The sequence below is a fragment of the Centruroides sculpturatus genome, unplaced genomic scaffold (assembly GCF_000671375.1).
Source record: "Centruroides sculpturatus isolate CEXI.00-Female unplaced genomic scaffold, Cexi_2.0 scaffold1706, whole genome shotgun sequence".
In the NCBI taxonomy this organism is placed as follows: Eukaryota; Metazoa; Arthropoda; class Arachnida; order Scorpiones; family Buthidae; genus Centruroides; species Centruroides sculpturatus.
Genome location: NW_019385826.1, coordinates 96,848 through 118,906, shown reverse-complemented (window position 1 = coordinate 118,906; position 22,059 = coordinate 96,848). Strand labels below are relative to the sequence as shown.

Here is a 22,059-nt window from a genome sequence, read left to right as displayed (position 1 = left end):
TTGACCTCTCGGCCATCCTCGGCCTTGTTTGTTTTTTTTTGTAGAGACGGAAACCATTTTAATTATTGAATTCATTCAAAATACCTAAAACAAATTCTACATTTATACATGAATTGAAGATAGAATATCTCTTTTTAAAGATAATAAATTAAATTTTTACCTAGTCAGTTTTTGTTCCGGTTTTGAAATAAAATAAATACTCATTGACTTGAATAATTTATTTCTAGAAAATATGGTAAGACTACTTATAATTCATTATTTTGTGAGATCTTTGGATCTATGAACCAGGGGGAGACGAATAGAATAGAATAGATCTTTGGATCTGGCAACGTGATTACAGAACAAAGACGTACCAAGTGAATCACGTGACGAGAACCAACGTACACGATCTGACGGCAGTACGCGATTTGCGCATGTCTTTTTATTTCAGTTGGATTTTGGTAGTAGTATAAGGAAGACGTTTTGGACCATATTTTACGACAAAAAATTTGACGTCTAACTTGGAATTGCATATTGTGATTTAAACATGTCTGATACGCGTAAGTAAAAACTATAGTTTTAAGGTATTACTAAGTCGTTCGCCTTCTTTCCAAGGTTTCCATTTTGTTGTAATTGACTGTGCTTCTTCAATGTATTCGTGTTTAATAAGTAAAGCCATAGTATTATGTACACGTAATAATAAATCGTCCTTTATTATAAATGTACTTTTTACTGCAATAAGTTCGATTCATTTTGAGATGGGGCGGATTACGTTGGATTGATATTTTCTAATTCTTTGTTCGTCTGTCGGCCATTTTATTCTGTTACAAAAATCGCCATTTTGAATTTCTTGAATAAAATTTCCCAACGATAATCAAATTTAGTAACGTTATATGTAAGAATAACCAGTTTATCACAAATTCACGATTATTATTTTTTAGATATCTAAATCAGCCAAATAAATCTTAAATTTCTGACTTATTAATCGCTGTAAATTTCATTCTATTTTCTTTTAATTAATTAATCTTCTAAGTGAACACCTTATCTGGAATGAGGTTAATACGTAGTTTAATATGATTTTAATGCTAAAATATATTGTAAATATTAATTAAATTATGAAGGAAAGCTAGTTTTAAAGTGTTGTTTATTTCAAAATCCTACATATAATGTATGTAGGATTTTGTTTACATTCTAAACACACTGGCTTGTTTTTATTAATTACAAATTATTTTAAACATATATGTATGGTATTAAACTTGAAAAGCATTGTTTTAATGTTTTTGAAGTTTGTTCTGGTTTTATGTTGTAAAGACAAAATCGGAACAAACTTCAAAAACTTCAAAAACATAGACAACTTGCATGTGACAAATTGGAGTTCTGAATGTACAGTACACGATTATGCATCTGTGTTTTGCCTATGCTATATTTGTAATGTTTGCTTTGTTTTAACAACTGATATGTGAAGGTATCAACTTTGAACGGTTTACCTTTAATGAGATAAATTACCACACAGAACCTAGTTTTATTGATTGTTGCATGGCACCACTTCTATCGTAAAACAAAGTTTTTAGTTGGTATTCCAATATGATGACCTAGTGCTATAGTTTGTTTTAATGTACTGAAGTTCTCTTGCTGGGAAAGGTATGTTTTATAGAACTCTACCAAAATCTTCGGATCAATCTGACAACTTGTTACAAAATTGTGAGCTTCAAGTGATTGTATTCTGGCTGTCTTTCTTTATGCAGCGAGGGTGTAGCAAAAACTACATCATGAGCAGCTATCGCTACACGTCTGCTTCATAGTTTAGAAGGGTTTTTGCTTGAACAAAACACGGATGTCATAATCTTTCCTTTAATTCCATTTACAGCCAAGAGTAATGCTTTGGTTAAAGAGATATAAAGAATTGATCATTTATTTTTCCAAAAATGTGAACAAAGTAGAGAGATAGAATATATATAATTATATTTAAAATATAGTATTTTCTTATTCTTTAGATAACTTTCAGATCATTTATAAAATTTAATCTTTCTTAATTTTTCCATAATATTTTTATCAACAGTCACTTTGACTTTTTTATTTTTACAGCATAATATTGTAATATACACAAAAGTGTCCATTTTGCTTTACACGTAAAAGCTGCATTATCTTTGCTGCAGCAACCTCGTGCGGCAAACATTTAGAAATGGTTTGTTACATTGCAATGCTGCATTTAGAAACGGGTTTCAGAGTGTTTGCTGTAAAGTGCTTCTCAAGTGCTGCATAAAGAAATGCGGCCTCTTTCATGTGGTTAAGAGTTAAAAATTGGGTTAAGACAAGGTCTTGCTTTATTCTATATTTGGCCATGAAGTGTGATCCTCTATGAAGGAATTCTAGTCATCTTTGAATGGGTCAACACCATACATTACAATTTTACTTTTGTACCAGTTGGGGTTTTGACTAATTAGTTGTTAAATAACTTTGTAAGAATGTGTTTTGCCATCTTCTACATATGATAAATGTTCAGATGCAATTCAAACTATATACACCTCCATGAACAATATGATGCAAGAATCAGAGGGTGATGATTTGGTCATGTGAGATGAACGTTCATGCAAGTTTTCTAAACACAGTGCTATTCAGTTAGAATGTGCCAGTTTGCAGCATCCTAGCAGAGCATAAAAAGTATTGATAAGATGATATTATACATGGTACCAATGGTTTCTCAGTAAAAGCAGTGGTGTGTTCAGTCACCATACATATTGACAATTTTTTTTAGAAAAGCACTATATATATAATCTTTAGGAAATATAGTCTGATTGTAAATTAATAAAAACAAAAAGTTATTTAAGATTGTTAAAAATGATGGCAAATATATATATATATATATATATATATGATTATAATCAAATTTTAATAATTAAAGTCCCTGAAAAATTTTTATTATTTTCAGAATTAATTTTAACTAATTCTGAAAATTAGTTAAAATTATTCTCTACCTTGCAAACAATGTAGTAATAGGGCATTTCCTTATTACTACGATGATTTTTACATTGTTTCTATAAAAAAAAAATTAAACATCTAAAATTTAGGAACCAATCCTTAGTTGAAAAAAATCAGTATGTTACAAAATAGTTAATTTTAATCAATTCATATAGTTTCAATGAGCTATAAAACTAGAGTGAATTTTACTGTACTAATAGTGAATACTGCTTTAGATCTACGTATCTATAAGCCTTTTACCAGTGCGCATCTCATCACATTATACGATAAAGTTACAAACGTTTTTGAACCGTTACGGTTCTTCAGGTAACAGCTTCCCTAACGGAATGCTCTTCCATTCAAAGTTGCTATGAAATATGATCTGTAACATTGTACTCTGGTGTAGATATTCTACCACACTTTAGATCTAGTTAGTTTAGATTAATTAATTAATTTGTTAAATTTTCATTTAATTTGTATGGAAAATTTTTATTTTATAAAAGCAGAGCTCTCAATATCTTTTGCACAGACACTTAGGGCCGATTGCAGAGACAATGTTTAGAGGCCAACGGTGGTTTACAGATCAGGTAGACCGCTGTTCAGGATAATTTCATTGCAGATATGGCATTTCTCTCCTGCCACAATATAGACAGCGATTAGAAACAAGTTATTTGACCTATTTTCTAGGCTCACTGGACAGCAGGTTTAGAGGGCTTTTCAATTTGAGTGGTAGCTTTGTTCATGGAAAAGTTTAGATATGTGGGCAAGGTGAAAAGTTCTCGGCCTAATCCATAGATGGCGCTACTACAAATGAAAGTATCGTATGGCTGTGTTTCCAGACTTGTTACAAAAGTAAATACCAAGTGTGAATTTGATTATACAAATAGTTTGTTTTATACGGCTGTTTAAAGTAAGCATTGTGTGTGTTTTTAACAAAATGAATAAACTTGAATATCATTCCGTCATAAAATTCTTCGTTTTGGATGGTTTATTGCCAACAGAAATTTATCCAAAGTTGGTAAAAGTGTATAAGGATTCTGCACCTTCGTTATCAACAGTAAAAAAATGGGCAGCAGAGTTTAAACGTGGTCATACATCGATTGAAGATGATCCACATGAAGGATGGCCAAAAACTGCAACTATTGAAGAAAATATCAAGAAGATACACAATATGGTTCTAGATGATTGACGATTAAAGGTGTATGAGATAGCTAAGGCTATAGGCATCTCAGAAGAAAGGGTAAGGTACGTTTTACATGAAGAACTCGGCATGAGAGAGCTTTGTGCAAGATGGGAAGTTGATTCCTCATTTGTTTGTGATCAGCATTTAACAAATGCTGATCACAAACAAATGAGGAATCAACTTTCTCAGCAATGTTTGCGCTGTTTTAAGAAGGAGCCAACTGATTTTCTGTGCAGGTTTGTTACGATGGATGAAACATGGGTTCACCATTTTACCCCTGAGTCAAAACAACAGTCCAAGCAGTGGGTAGAAGCTGGTGGCTTTGCACCGAAGAAAGCAAAGACAATTGCATCAGCTGGAAAGGTTATGGCTAGTGTTTTTTGGGATTCCAAAGGGATTCTTTTAATTGACTACCTGTCAAAGGGTCAAACAATTAATAGGTAATACTATGCACATCTTGACCAGCTAGATGAAAAAATTAGAGAAAAAAGGCCTGGTTTGCAAAAGAAAAAAATCCTCTTTCACCAGGACAGTGCATCCGTTCACAAAGGCACTTTGGCAATGGGAAAATTGGGGGATTAAGTATGAATTGTTGGAACATCCTCCCTATTTGCCAGATTTGGCTCCCTCTGACTTTCATTTATTCCCAAATCTTAAGAAATTTTTGGCAGGAAAACTTTTTGGGTCAAGTGAAGAGGTGATAGCAGCAGTAAATGGATATTTTGAAGACCTTTCAGAATGTTTCACTTCAGGGATGGAATACTGTTATTGGAGAAACGTTGGACAAAGTGTATTGAACTAAAGGGAGACTACATTGAGAAATAAATGCATTTTTAAAAGAAATTCATTTTTTTTCACTACTAGGCCGAGAACTTTTCACCTTGCCCTCGTAAAAACAGATATTGTTCCTTTAATAAATGTTGTAAACGGTACGAATCAACAAAATTATTTATTAATTAATTGCTTGGAGCAAAAACAACAAAATTAAATACTTTAAATTTGTTTTAAATGTTCCAATTTCGATATTCAAATGAGTGAAGACTTAAAACTTCAATTAATTTAAATCAGATGCATTTATTTACAATTTGAGTATTGTGTCGGTTATAAAATGTTAATGCATTTCAGAGTCATTGTACTGTTTGTTAAACAAACGAGACAATTTTAATAATTATAGAATCTGTTTATAAATATAAAAAAATGTAATATTAATAATAAAATATTTAAAATTATTCATTTCGACAGTAATAAGATGTCAAAATAATTCCTTTAAAATCTATTCCAAAGACTAATTTCGAATTTGGTATAAATTTTCTAAATATGGATTTGTTCGTATTTTAAACCATATTGGCGATGAAATTAAATATCGAAATGGAAAAGGATTGTCATTAATTAATTGCCGAACAATGGTTTTGACAGTCTTAAGATTTTATTTCTGGAAGCTTTCGGAATATAGCTGGCGATCATTTCTGATGTCACAAACAAATAACCCAATTGGCCAAATGACTCCTAAAATGGTAGTAATAGTGAAGTAAGAGCCAATGTTTTGCCAAAGTTTGTTTAGAGAACGGTCAGAAATAGATGATCGTTGTTTTTGCAATGCATTTTAAACCGTGGTTCAGCCAGCCACCGTCTATAGGCCATTCTGTTGATAAACATTGTTTAACGTAAATTCTGTCTCTGCAATCAGCTGTTAGATTTTGGAGGGTGTCCTTTGCAAATCTGATGTGTTTGGAATTTGTCTGTTTTTCTTTTCTTTTGGTCAATGCTTCCAATTATCAGTCTTTAAAAATATTTTGCTTTATACTTTAAACTTTCTGAAATAACTTGACTTTTCTTTTAAAAAATGTAATAGCTTTTTTGACATGCATTGGATTTGCTACTGAAAATGTAAGAGCTTGAAACATGCAAAAGTCTTGCTGTAAATTATACAAATAATGATAGATTTTTGTCATTAACTTTCTTACATGGAAATCCATATTCTAAAAATTCTGCAACAAAAAATTTTTTTAAGATAATTCGTTTTTTCATGTATTGGAGTGTAGTGACATTGTTAATAAATTACATACAAATTCACTAATCCCTTTTTCATTGATTGTCAATCTTTGGTTAAGTGTTGTTTATATTTTTTTAAAGATTTTGTCATGCAAAGGAATAATGTTTTTGAAAAAGAGTGTCTGCAACTATATAAGAATTAGTAATACCTGTCACAACCCTATATTTGGAAATCTTTGTTCTATGCCATAGGCCTAATGTTTTAGCACAATGAGTGCAAAATGATCACAAGTACAAAACGGATACAAGAAAACAAATTGTTAAAATTGTTTTTTTTTTGAAATTACAGGTTGAGATCTCCAACAGACAGTGCAGCTTTTGTTTAAAGGAAACTAGAGTAGTGCTGCTTAAGCTGTGTTCTTTGTATTGGTACTGGTCAAGTATATTTATATTGGGCCCCAACAACGTTGCACTTAAAATTTCATAATTTTATATATTACACTAATAAAAATATTTAAAAATGCCTTTTCTAAAAAACACATTATTATTTTTTATTTAAACCAGTGCTAGGGGGTGACCTGGTGATTTTAATTGGTCTGGAAGATTTTAAAATAATCTATAAACCCATCTTTTCAAAATGATTAAGCACATTTTGTTGTATTATTCTTACTAATTCAATTTAACAATTAAAATAGTAATAAAAAAATTCATTTGAAGTTCATTTTCTCCATAAGTTCTAATTGTATAATGTGACAGCCATCTGGTCAAAACATATTGATTGTTCAAGTGTTTCTCATAAATACTCAAAATTAATGCATAGCACAAAGATTAGTTCCATTTAAATTGGAGTAACTGCAGATCTGAAAATTAGTAGCAAATATGATCTTTATACAGAATAATTCAGACTGCATACTTATGCCTTAATTTTAAAACATTGAAGGAAAACAGTAAAAATGAATAGTTGAAATCCAAATTAACTATTTTTGAATGAAAGTAATGCTGTAGAAATGTAGAATGTAAGAACTCTAAAGATTTGGGTGGTAGTACTGTGGTTTATGACAAATGCAGTTCTGAAAAGTGTAGAATATCAGAATTTTGATTAAATATTTTATGAAAGATTTGGAATAGAATTTAATATAAAAGTTTTTATATATTATTTAAAGTAGATTATAATTATTTACATGACATATGTGTTAAATTGCAAGTACATAAATTCAAATTTTTTATTTTTTTATAGAATATAGCAGTTACAGTGGAACCCAATCTGGGTAAGTGTGAAAACCTAAAAATTTTAAATAATTTGATATTTTGTTAATACGATTTAACAAATTTTAGATAAATTTAAACAAATAATTGCCAATTTTAGGTATAGTAATTATGGAAATTATAGCTCTGATTCCAGTTATCCCCAAAGTGGTTATCCTCAAACAAATGTAGGATATTCAGCAGTAAGTAGCATAATGCATAAATATAATCAGTTTTTCTGTTTATTCATATTTTTAATAAAATTTTAGACTGGTTGGAGTGGCAATGCTTCAACAGGAAGCAATTATAGTGGCTATGGACAAGATCAATATAATCAATCTACTCCATCTTATAATTATGGACAACAACAGCAGCAACAACAACCACCACCACCACCACAGCAACAGAGTCCTACTTATAATCAAGGTTTGTAAAATTACTGATATTTTTGTAATATAGTAAAAATAAAAAATAAAAAAAATGGAAATGGTATGGTGAGAACAACAAAATAGCAATTGCCAAAATATTTTTACGGTGAAAATAAGTATCAATAAACTTCTGAAGTGATTTGCATGATGTGAGGATTTAATACTTAATGAATTGTAATAAGTATGTACAATTATTGATCTTTTCTCACTATCAAATTGAAACTATACATTTATGCAATTAACTTGTTAATATGGGCTATTTCAATCTGGTAATCATCCAAAATTCAAAATATATGCCAGTTTTAATAATATAGACATGGGCACAATTTAATGTATGGCTGACAATTGAATGAGAGAAAAGCCTAAATTAAGATTATTTCTTTGTGGCACTTAAATTTTATGAATAAGGGAAGCTATTTTAAACAAGCTTGAGTAAACGTTTTATTTGCTATTTTGGTATTCTTATTATTGAACAAAGGATTTATTACTAAATGGTATGATGTGAAGTTATACTGATTGCAAAAGTTGTGATAGGAAGATGACTAATGGATTATAATTAATGACGTGTGAAAATAAATGTTTTTGAAGAAAGAAGTTTATGAAATGGTTTCGGCGATTTAAATTTGAAGAGTGAATTATAATATGAATAGAGATATTGAAGTAAACAAAATAGGAAGATATATGTAAAAGTCCATTTTATAAACTTTCAAATTGAATGCCTGGTGGGTTGTCTTGTATATTTTTACAAATTTAGAGAAGATGAAGTTAGTCTTTGTTATTCATTCTATAAGCATTTGAAATAATTTTTATCTTGGAATTTGAGAATAAATCAGAATAAAAATTCACTGCCTACTTTTCTGTAGGTCAGTCTGGTTCCTATTCCAGTTATGGTGGTCAAGGCAATGCATACACACCCAACACAAGCAGTTACAGTCAGCCTCCTTCCCAAGGAAGTTATTCTCAACCTGGTAGTTATGGATCATCAACAGCACCTCAAAATCAACAGTCTTATGGTGGAAATTCTTACAGTTCTTATGGAAATACATCTACGAATAATTATGGATCATCTTATGGAAGTCAACCACCTCCACAATCACAACCTCCACCTTCAGGGAGTTATGGTTCAGCTCCTCCCCCAGCCAATGCCCCACCACCTGGCCCTGCTCCACCACCAGCTCAAGCTCCCCCTCCTCATAGTATGCAACCACCTCCTCAGAATTATGGCAGTCATGCTCCACCAGGACAAGATTATACAAGACCTCCATCGTATCCATCTGGTCCTGACCAAGGTGGTGCACCTGCACCAGCTCCATCATATCAAGGCCCATCAACAACACAGGGAATGGGTGGTGGTGGCTATGGAGGACCTCCAGGAGAATATGGTGGTTCAGGACGAGGAAATTTCTCAGGCCAAGGTAATTGGTAATAGTTGATAGACAGTGACTATTGATGTGGTTTAATTTATAAGCATTCTACGTATAAATATATGAATGATTTTGCTGATCACTTCAAATTATTTTCACTTTTGATTAAAGCGATTGGAACTTTTAAGTTTTGCAATTATTTTGTTAGTCTTTGAATAAAGCTGCTAAAATGATATTTTTTATATATTTATTAGGTGGATCTGGTAATTATGGTGATCATGGTAGAGGAGGATATGGGTATGTCTTAATTTGTTCTTAATTGAAAATTTAATTTAAAATTGATAATAGATTTATTAATTACCTTTTATACCTTTATGAATTACTATTTTGTATTGTCTTAGAATAAAGGCAGAGAAAGTGGTGAAATTCATCAAATTTTCATTCAGTTTTATATAATTTTTGATTTATTGATTTTTAAATATAAAGCAGTAAAATGATTGAGATAGTATATTAAAATATTTTTCAGAAATTTTTGAGGTTTTATAAGTTACATGTGAAATGTAAAATTTATTTCTAATATTATATTTAACTAAAATTAAATTTTAGTTAAATATCACTTATATAGAATAAATATATATAAATTAATGTAAACATTTTTTTATAAATTTAATTAGAATTTAAACTTTGCTCAGAAATATTACATAATTGAAAAATTTGTATAAAAGGTATTGTAATAAATTTTAAAAATTGAAGTAAAAATTTTACTTATGTTTGTAGTGGTATAATATTTAAATAACTGAAAAGAAAGGTAATGCAAAGTATTTGAACAAAATTGCCTCCATTATACTGTTTTTTAGCATAAATATAATCTACAAATATTGAATTTTTAACTTTATAAAAACTGCAATTGTTTTATTAAGAAATGACCTAGAAAAAAATCATCTTATATGAAGTATGTTTTTTCAAAATAATTCATAATGATATTTCAGAACTATATAATTATTTTAAGTTATATTATTATAAAAAAAATTTTACAATAAAAGTGGTGTAGCAGTATATTACATTCTTATTTCATATATTAGTTCTTAAATTATATAATTGTTAATTGATTTTTAACATAAATTTAATGTCTAAACTGAGTATAATTAGTGAAAATTGAACATTAATAATAATGAAATCTAAATGAAAATATTTGATATTTTTACTGATTATTATATTCTTATTATTTTAAATTTAAATTAACTTATTTTTACCTTAACTCAACTAAAATTTGAAGAGTTTTTAAAAAAATTCATAGTATGAAGTAGTTACTGGATTTATTTAATTGCCTAGTAATTACAAGTTATTGAAGTAAGTCTAAATTTTTTTCAAACATAATGCTGATGAATTAATATTTAGTACTAAACTTAATCTGATTTGATGGAAATGTTAAAAGTTTTCTAATGATTGTATTACTGGCAAGATATTGTATGAAATTAAAATTTTTTTTAGTACACATTGATCTGAAAATCTTGGCAATAAAACAAATTAGTAATTTTCAAAAAATTATCTTATATAAATACAGCTTAATCATTAAATATACATTTAATTAGATGATAATACTATTGTGATAAAGTATTGGGAATGGTTTATTTAAACTGTGTGCTTGAAAGAAGGGTACTGTCGTCATTTGGTATAACTTTCATCATCATCTAGCAGTGATCCATATGTCATCATCTGTTTCTGAAAACTTGTTTTGTATATAAAGAATTTTTGTGCCAACAATTTTTCAAACTGTCTAGTGTAATTGAGCAAAGAACATGCGTTAAATTTTGTTTTTGCAACAGAGTTGTTATCAAAACATTGAAAATGCTGCAAAAAATATTTTGGTGATGATAGACTATCAAAAATTTTTGTTTTTGAGTGGTACAAGATATTCAAGAAAGGCAGAGAATGCATCGAAGATGAACTATTATTGAATGTGTTCCAGTATCATTTGAATCTTGTCAAGCAATTTTAAAAGATTATTTAGGCTTGTGGCATATTGCTCTTGAATCTCCCAGAAAACATTGGAATTTTTCCAAAAACAATGCATTAAAGTAGCTAAGAAAATGCTTTCTCATGGCAAATCATTCTTAAAATGTATTATTGGTGATGAAACATGGATTTACACTTTGACACTAAAACAGCTCAATAAATGTTCAGTGTGCAAAAGGTGAAACAAGACTGAAAAAATCATGTCAAAATCATGATGATGATGACTGTTTTCTTAAATAATTTAGAATATTCTAAATTATTTAATAAATATTAATTTAATTATAATTATTAAATTTAATAAGAGATGGTGCCTAATTCCTATCTCTAGTATCAAATTCCTTAGAATTTAATTATTAATAGTATTGGTAAAGTTGACTGTTTTTTTTATTGTCTTGATGATGTGCATCTTGAATTCCTTCTGACTGGCCAGACTGTCAACAAAGAATATTATTTGATCATTTTGCTTTGGTTGTGTGAAGCAGTTTGTAGAAAATTACTTGATTTGAGTAAACTTATGGATTTTGCACCACAATAATGCACATGCTCACAATGCTCTTGTTTGACTACAGTTCTGCAAACTGTATTCATCTGATATGGCACTGTAACTTTTTCCTTGTCTAAAATTTTCACTTGATGATCAATTTGCTGAGTCCTGAAGGGGTTTAATGAAAATAACTATAAAGCATGTTTTGCAGATTGGAAAAATATTGGCATAAGTGCATTTCAGCAAGAGGGATTGCTTTGAAGAGGACAAAATAAATTTTGATGGATAAATTCAAATCTTTTGTTTTATTGACCATTCCTGATACTTTTGATAATAGGGTAGACCCATTTTTTAAAATTTTAAAGTATTCTCAACCAATCTTTTTGAAGAATAAATTTTGTAAAATGATTTTTATTAATTTAAGAAACTGCAAATTAAATTATTATTAAATAAAGCCATTTTCTATTATTTTTCGTATCACATTTAATAATTGCAGTTTAGCTGCAAATAACTAATTTCAACTCTTGTTTATAAATATACTATATTCTACAATTTATTATTTCTACAGGCCTGATTGTATAACTACAGTCAGACTTGTTAAAGTCACAATGTTAAATTTTTGTGGTATGATTTTAGAAAAATTTTGTAGTGGAATCAAAAACAGTTTCTGAATTTTAAAAATTCAGATAGTTTAATATTGAAATAACATTTAACAAATATTTATTAAATTTATTTTTATATAATTAAAAAAATAAAGCTATTTACTGCAAAAAGTAACTTGTTAGACTTAAAGAATAAATGTGATTATTTTAGATTGTTTATTTTATATAAAGATAAAACTTTTTTACTGTAATATTTTGGCTGCTGCTGGAAATATTTAATATTTTTTTTTAGCTTTCATTGTTTCAGAATTATTAAAAAAAATTGTCATTGAGACCTTTTCAGTTAACTTTTGTATTTTCTTATGATCACTAATAGAAGAAAGATCTGATTTGTTATGTAGTTTAACATGATAAGGTTATTGAATGCTATAAAGCAATCCATGAGTGAATATCATATTTTGAATATACAGCTCTTGAAAGTTTCCTTTTTTCAATGCATCATAGTCACTAAGGTGTGTTGCAAAAATATATGGCCACTTTAACCTTTAGGAATAATAATAATTTTATCACACTGAAACAAAAAAACTAGTGACAGAAATAAATGTAAATGTAAAATTACTATTATTATTCTATTCACAAACAAAAATAAATGAGAAAATATAAATTTTTAATTAAAGAAATCAGAAAGAATGGTGTTGCAAAAATATAAGGCCCTCTGCATTTTTTTAGTGATTTATTAAAAAATTCACTATCATTCATAATTTAATAAGTATAAAGAGATGGCAGCACTCTGTAATTACAAATTGAGGCATAATTGGATTTATATTACCATTAACTGTTGTGATACTTCTACTCATTGTTAAAATTACTTAAGTTGTAAACTGCCTTTGAGTAGTCTTGATTTGGCCACACATCAAACTGGAAGTTCTGCTAAGAGCTGTTACAAAGCAGCTAGAGATTGCATTGTGATGTAGCCAATTATATTACACTTAGTATGCAATATAGAAAGAAAAAAAACAAATAGGATGGCCTTCCAAGTTGACAATAAAGCAAAAATCAGCAATTATCTAGGAAGTATTGACAAGAATATCATTAGGTGAAATAGCACAAAAGCATGATGCTAATGTTCCCAAATCCACACTTTCTGAGATGATAAAATCAACAAAACATCTAGTGTATAAAAACAAAAAAGTAGTACCATATCTAAAACAACAACAAAAAAAGACTGACCAAAGGTAAAATGTCAGACTTCAAAATGGTGTGAAGTTTTTTGGGCTGATTTAAAAAAAGTTCAATTTGGATGATCCCAACAGTTAGCAATTTTACTGGTATGATCTTAGGAGAGAAAAGTTTTTGTTTGCCAAGCATTGGCAAGGATTTTTACAGATCATACAAAACCTGCCCAGATCCTAAGTCATGATCTGGGCAGGTTTTGTATGATCTGTAAAAATGATATAGCATTCATAAATGGTTAAATGAAGGCAGTTGGTTAACAAAACCTCCTGGATGTATATCTTCTTTCATTTGGAGGCAAAATTGGTTGTCCATTCTGGCAGTTGCAATAAGATAATGCAATAAGACAATCCACAATGCAAACTGCACTTATCAGTGGTTACTGGATAATAAAATTCACGTTATGGATTGGTCTTCCTATTCTTGTGATTTGAATCCCATAGAAAAATATGGAGTCTAATAGCTAGGGATATGTATGTAGGAGAAAACAGCACTATAATATTGAACAAATCAAAGCTGTGCATAGGAATGAGCAATTACTTATTGTGATGACATCACAATTTAAAATATATGCTTTCTGCCTCAAATTAGTAGTGTCTTGCCTCCATACATCATACTTTTCAGTTAGATAGATGACTGGCATGACTTCACTGCTAACTCTTTTTGGGGAAAAATTTTTGAATTTAAATAACTTAACTTCTGGTTTGTATCGAAAGTTCATATATAATTAATTGGGGCCTCCTGCCCCTAAGCTTTCTACATCTGGTCTTGACTTTCATGTATCTAACTCCGTTCTTGAGATTAAGGAAGGATAGACAGACTATATGTGGGAATGACTAATGAACAGGGTCTGATGTATCTGGAGAAGATAATTCTTGAAAATTTTCTGGAAACTTGCTTGCCTGGATTTGATCCTGGGTTTCCAGAGCAGTAGGTTGACTCCTTAATTAACTGTTATTTAGTTGTTATAAATACTATACATTATTGTAATTTTTCTCTATTCAAACATCTGTCTTAATAATTCTTTTACATTTTATTTCTGTCATTAGTTTTTTGCTTGTGTGATAAAATTTATTATTCCCAAAAAGGTGGCCTTATATTTTTGCAATGCACCATAAAAGAAAATGAAGTTAATAGTTACTTTTAGAGAATGTTTATTACATTACAAACAGAATGGAAAAGCAACAAGAATGAGCTGTTTTATTTTTGGTTCTTTCATTACAGTGCAAGTATTCGTGTGAAGGTGAATATGGCAAGAAGTCAGTCACATAGTCAGATCTTGTAGGTTCAACCATTCTCACATTTACATGTATACATCTAACTGTGGGAAGCAACCATGGCAGATTCTCTTTGCTGGGTGGAAGAATTTTAAACTAATTTTATAAATTCATCCTTGCTTATGATGTGTGAAAAGTAAGGAGTATTTTATCAAAAATATAAAAAATGAGGGCAACAAATGGCTAAAGTGGCATCTATATTCTTTCACTCAAGTATAGTGCTTTATTTTTTTTTTGCTATTAACTACTACATATATTCCAACAGCAGCAATAACATACACTACTTTTTTTATTTTCTCTCATAACATGACTGACTGGATTATGCTTAAGGATATGTTATATAAAACTTATGAAATGTTCAATACTCCATGCATTACTTAGTTGAGCATGCCTGTGTGCTGTCTTGTGTTTACATGTCCAGTTCTGCATGTTGCTGTTCTAATCCAGCAAAGTGTGCAGGTAAGAATATGTTGTATTTTTTCACTTCATTTTCTTGTGCATTGTGATCATACGTATTACTGCCTCTGCAATGTGCAGTAATGGTTCACTCAGTTACATGTTTAAGAATGTATTGTACTGTACATGTCAAGGCCACTAATGGCCCAAAAGATTTCTATCCTTATTCTTCTGAATTTCTGAGGTCAAGATAAATCTTTGTAGTACTGTACATCTACAGTATATCCAATGCATTGTAAATTTTGCTTCTTTTTTGATACTCTGAAGAAAATATCAGACCAGTGTCTTATTACATAGGAGATTGAAAAAGTGCCAGCTTCATCACAGTTAAAAATGTTTTTTTTTTTCCTTCTTAATATACATTAAGCTTTGATAGCCACTTGCATCCTTGCACTTGTGGTCTGCTGAACCTTCTTCCTCTGCTATTGTCCTTATTCATCCTGCTCTTAAAATAACTAAGCTACTCATTTAGTCTTAAAATTATTTATTTCCAGTTTGAGTTTCCTCATGCAGAATTTAAGCTTAGGGAAAAATTTTCTATACCATTTTAGCTAATTTTACTAAGAAAGTTGTAGCAAAATTTTTAAAATGGTAGCTAACATTTTTCATCCATGAGGCTACCAAGAAAAATACACAATACATTAATTTTTAATACAGTGGTGCCTCGTATAACGTACGCCTCGAATAACGGACTTTCTGTTTGACCGTTACGTGACTCGAGCAACGGACTTGCTGTGAACAACGGACTTTCCATTCAGCAGTTACGTGAGACGAACAATGGACTTTCTTCGAACAAGTGCGAATGATGTTTCCACTCTTTTGCCGTTGCCAATGACAATCTGCTATTTTTAGGATATATTAGTATTATTAGAATGTATTATTAGTATATCTGAAGTAGAAATGTAATGTAATATATGTTGATGATTTAAATAAACATTAAATGTAATGTAATATATGTTGACGATTCAAATAAACGAAATGTAATTGTGTAGATGCCGAGGTGGCGGGACGAAAAGAGGTTGTAAAAAACAAACGGAGCGAGAGTAGCTCGTAGAAGTGTTTAGTGATCTTAATTAATAAAGAATTATTCGTATCATATAATCTGGCAAGTTAAGTCATTTATAATGCATCATGGCTTCTAAAAAAACAGAAAGGTGATTTCAATTGAAACAAAGCAAGAAATCATCAGGAGTGAAAGTTGACAAAAACTTTCTTGTCGAATGGGGAGAGGTTCAGGAGTTTACCAACACTCATTATCCAAACAGAGCTGAGGCCAACAGGATCAATGATCTCTACGATGACACCTTTGTCCGTCATTTCCGACAGGTGTTAAAGAAGAAAGAGAAACAGACCACCTTGGTCATGTTTTTCAAGAAGCCAGCGGGCAAAAAACAAAGGATGGAACAAGAGAAGTTGACCCTGCAAGTTCCGGTAGCCTCTCCTGAATCTGACTCCGATTAAAAAACAATAAAAAAAGACCCGCTGCAATGTGTAAAAAGTCTGTATCTGTATGAATGTGTAAAGAAAGTGTTCTTCCACCTCCTCCTCACAACATCTGACTACCCAGCATAATTGGTGTCTGCTCCATTTTCATTTTTTATGGTACAGTACGGTTATTTTATGCTGCGGAACGGATTATATGTTTTAACATGTATTTCTATGGGAAAATGCGTTTCGTATAATGGATGTTTCACTTAACGGACGTGCACCTGAAACGGATTAAGTACGTTGTACGAGGCACCACTGTACTTTGTTTATACTCATAAATAGTGTACATTATTACAGTACTGCACTAACAATGTAATCATACATCTATTATTACAATCCACAAGTATCATATATTATTGAACAATTCTTCTTTGTTTTGATATTTTGATTCACACCAGACAATAAATGCTGAATGAAAGTAAAATTTCCATCTTGGTTATACAGTAGAGCATCGATTATCCGACTCAATTGGGGACTCGGGTTGGTCGGATAACTGAAAAAATCGGATAACCGAAAAGAATGAAAAAAAAACACATTATTAGTATAGTATATTAGTATATCCCATGTAATTAGTATATTAGTATATATGTTGTGAGTGATATTGTCGTCCTTCATGGAAAAACGGTAAGAATACATAAACTTATTTCAAACAAGCAGTAACAAACATTAGGTTTGCATTAATCTGTTATAATTAAACAAGCGAGTTTCATATTACTGTAGTAAAATTGAACTTTTATGATCATTATTCTACAGATTTTGTATCATTTAAAAAATTCTTGATAGTTGTCCATGGAATTCAAAATTGTGGGTTTAGTGGTCTGTGAGGTGTGAAAGGTTGCTGATATAGATTAACAATAGAAAGAGAGAGAGGTTAACACTACTTAATTAACAGCAAAAATGACTAACTTGACCTATGCAGAAGTGCACTGTCAGAAATTGTGCCAGAAGCATTATCGAATCAATGGCATTCAGCTTGCTGACATCATGTTAGTCTCTGACCAGTGGGCCACAGCTCATCATTAAACATTGAAAGAGCCCACTTGTTGTTATACTATTTTCATAGTATAACATCAAGTGGCCAAACAAGTGTGATAGAATTTTCCTTTGGTGGAACTATGGTTAAAACATCTTTAAAACTAATGTTTTTGAGATGTTTAACCACTTGGAAAATGTTAGTTTTTTAGTGAGATGTGTTGCTACATAAATTTAGACTTATCACCAGTTTTTGTTACTTAAGTCCTGCTCATGTGCTTTTTGTAAAATTGGTCCTAGATTGATAGTAGATTTGAATCAACTGTGTTAGTCAAAAGGAACATCAAGTTAACTCTGGCCTGTTGTCCACATGTTTTCTATTTACTGAGTATTTATGGCAAAACAAATGAGAAATCAATACCATGTCAAAGTAGGCTTTCTAATATTGAAGTCTACACTTTTAGAAAGACAACAGTGAGCATTAACTTGATAATTGGCATGCACATGCATATAATGCCAACAGATGACATGGTGCACACTGAATACTTTGGGTTGCTAACTCTAGAGTTACCATCTTTTATAACCTTGCTAACTTGGTTTTGATAATAAGACTATCAGGCAGGAATGGTCCAAAATTTTATTGTGGAAGGATGAAATGTGTGTTTTATATATACTGTACATTGGCTAGGACCACCATAAGGTTTCATTACAGAATCTCATTGTATAGGGGATTTATAAATTAGTGCAGGGTTTCTTAAACTATGGGTCGCGACCCCATTTGGGGTCGCTTAGAGAAATCTTGGGGTCGCGAGATTTTAATGCAAAATATTGAAAATAATTTGTGAGAGTTTGAAAATGGCACGCTTTGTGTCATAGGTTTCGTGAGTTGCGCTTTGTGTCACTTCTGTTGCAGAGAGACAATGATTCAGCAACACTGATTGTAGTGTGAACTAGTATAGTGTTGTCGCTTTTCAGTGTATTTAGTTGTCTCTGTTCTATTGTAACACAAGAGTGAACTGTGGTATACACCATTATTGTTTTTGCAAATTTGTATATATCTTTATTATATATATATATTTTGGGGGAGAGGGGTTGCGAAAACAATCACAATCATAAATGGGGTCGTGAATAAAGAAAGTTTAAGAAGCCCTGAATTAGTGTTTTGTTGTCTGTATAATTCTTTGGTTTTTAAAGGGAATTTTTTTTTTTATGAAATCGGATATTTTTATCCTTATAAAACAACTTTCTGAATATATAATTAGATATATTCAAAGTGATTCCCAGTCAACATCTATTTTGAACATTAATAGTTATTCAAGGAGTTTGCATTAGTAAATCATTTAAGGGCAGTAGTAGTAACTTTAAAATGGTATACCATGTGAACAAAAAATACCCCAGAATAATAAACAAACCTGCACCACTTAGAATCACAATTAAAATGAAGTTGCTACTATATCAATGCTACCACCACCTGACATAAAGAAAATATATGCACAAAGCATTTGCAAAAAGTTTTTTACATATTTAAAAAAGTATTATACAAAGAAAAGTTTTGGATATTTTTGGAGAAGGTTTTTAAAACTAGCATGATATCAATTGGTGTAAAATGAGGGTAGCCTATGGCAATATCCAAAAGCTTTTACAAAATTTAAGAAAAGGGAAAGGTTGTAATGATTTTATGAATAATTTGCTATTTTATTTTAAGGAATTAAATTTTTATATTAAGTACTGATATTTGTGTGAATTGATTCTTTAATATAATAGACAGATTTGATTTGAAAGAATTCTTACAAAGATTTTTTTCTATATTGTAATGAAAATATGTAATAATAATAAAATTTTAACAGAATATTTAAATAACTTCTAATTATATTGGTAAGTTGTATTGTTGATAAATATTACTATTGTTGAAAACTAAATTTATGTAGAAAGAAAACTTTAAATAATTTTAGTATAATGTGGTTGGAAATGTCTGAAAGTTTAAATATCAAACTGCAGTTTTGTTGGTTTTTAAATTTTGCTTCTTACTCTGATTATTCAAGTTATTTTTATATATTTTTGAATTTGAAAGGCTTTGATATAAGGAAACTGTATACAAATATTAAGATGTTTATTCAGATAAAATATGATTAATTTGCTTGAATCTAAGTGATTTTATAATATTTATACAAATATATATATAAAAACACTATTAAAATAAGTAAATACAGTAGAGCCTCGATTATCCAACTTAATTGGGGACTGGGGTTGGTCGGATAATTGAAAAGTATGAAAAAATCCATTATTAGTGTAGTATATTATTATATCCCATGTAATTAGTATATTAGTATACTGCTATTAACCTACTTCGCGTTGAATTTTCATTGATGTTAAGCCTAACAAAAATTTTTTTAAAATAATAATCATCGCTATTGTATCATTAAAAATTAGAAAATTAAGCCTCACTTAAGTACTGGCTCCCTTTCATGTCGAATGAGTGTTGCCAGCTAAAACACGTAAAAATAATATTAAAGTAGCCAAGACATAGCCAAATATTGCAGCGCCACATCACTAGCGGACATTTGAAATTTGCCAACTAGGACGGTTGGTTAATCGAGGTGTTGGTTGATCGGGGGTCGGATAATCGAGGCTCTACTGTACAAATTACAGATATTTTCAAAATTCTGGAAATAAAAGTTATGAAGTTAATCAAATTTCTTCTAAAAATTTATTATTTACATGAATGCAGATATTTTATATCAACTATAAATTATTCATGGAAAAACTACTAAATAATACTTGCATATATTTATTCATTGAATATTTCCAAGTCAAGTAAAAGTAAATGTTGTAAAACATTAGCATTTTCTAAATATATAATAAATATTAAAGATTAATTATATCTGAATAAAAAAATATTTAAAATGTAAATTTGTATAAATAATTTAAGTGTAATTTCTTTATTTTAAATATGATCTGTATTGCTTCTTTATTAGAGTAAAATGTTGTTTCATTAAGTGGTGGTGATAAATTTGGTTTGAAGAATTTAATATTTTATGAAATGACTATATTTAATGTTTGTAGTAAATTTTAGTTTATCAACAATTTGTAAGTTCATTAAAAATTTTTTCCTGTAATTTTGTTAGTTTTATATATATATAAAGACAGAGCAAGCATTCTTGGTTTCTAATAATGCATTTAATTTATCCATCTTTTATGTATATATACAGTTAATAATATTTTTCAATGAATTCACTCATGTTTATGTTATATTGAATAACATCAATGAGGATTAATTATAAAATTTTGTTCTCTCTCTTTTACAAATTTGAATGTGTGTTGCTAATAAATTTAGATTTGCACATATTTGATGCATCTTTTCAATTGGAAAAACTATTAATATTTTAATAAAGAATATAATTGAGATTTCAGTTTCACTTCTAATTTTATCATCTCAGATGGAGGAAATAGTTGAAAAAAATGTTGATTTCTTTAAGAAAAACTGTGAATAAATGAATATTAAAGAAGCTTGAATTTATAATCTAAGAAAAATTATGTAATGAAATGTACAAATAAATTATTACTAATTTATTATTTTATTCTATATTAAATTTTAAGATAAATCTCATACTATTTTGAAATTTTACTATATTGTGCTATTGGGATATTTTTGATTTTAAAAGTGAGGTCAGATATATGTATAACAGGTTTGTGTTTTTGTACATCCCCACATGTGCACAATTTTGCTTTATTAAGTAACTGTAAAATAATAAACACTTCATGTATAATAAATTGCAGAAATTTGTTTTTAATTTTTATAAACTTGATTATGCATTTTTTACTACATTATTTTGTTTTTCTGTCTGCTTCTGAGAAGCTTTTGGATAGGAGTTACATTAGGCTTCAAGTATTTCTTCTGTTTACATTGATGAGTTTACAAAAAAATAAATATGGTAAAAATTATTTTTAGCAGTTATATTTACTGAGTAAAGATCTTTTATGCTTAATTGCACTGGAAAAATCCTTATTTGTGTTATTAAAATTTGAGTCCGTTGAAAACTTCTATGTTATAATAATTTCATTTCTATAATAACAACAAGCAAAACTGAACGATATTGATGAGATTTTGATTGTTTTACTGATGCCGTGTTTACATGTGGATTAGACATAAAAGTAGCATGACTTGTCTTGCTAAGATTCTTGAGATGGCCATCAAATATCAGCTAGTTTGTTTTTGACAGTCTTGTCTATTAAGTAATTTTCATTTTAAAAGTTGCTTCAATCTGTGGTAAATATCAAGGAAGGATAATGCATTGTCTTGAGCTGAAATTCATTACAAAATCTTTAATGAAACCATTTGTTTTGTATTACATATACAAATAATAATGTTCTAACTGGATAAA

General features: G+C 29.6%; 1 protein-coding gene across 4 annotated transcripts in view; it reads left to right on the top strand.

The window, feature by feature from the left end:
* Nucleotides 1–363: 363 nt before the first annotated feature.
* The window catches only part of LOC111642366 (RNA-binding protein cabeza-like), a 69,395-nt gene continuing 47,699 nt past the window's right edge, over nt 364–22,059 (top strand). For 2 of the 4 annotated variants that reach the window (XM_023388702.1, XM_023388703.1), the window contains exons 1-6: nt 365–539; nt 7,350–7,380; nt 7,479–7,560; nt 7,627–7,783; nt 8,649–9,200; nt 9,404–9,446. In XM_023388702.1, coding sequence (XP_023244470.1) covers nt 527–539; nt 7,350–7,380; nt 7,479–7,560; nt 7,627–7,783; nt 8,649–9,200; nt 9,404–9,446 — 878 coding nt within the window. In that variant the 5' untranslated portion in view covers nt 365–526. Of the gene's footprint in view, nt 540–7,349; nt 7,381–7,478; nt 7,561–7,626; nt 7,784–8,648; nt 9,201–9,403; nt 9,447–22,059 lie in introns of all 4 variants that reach the window. The other 2 variants (XM_023388704.1, XM_023388705.1) reach the window with 1 other exon arrangement.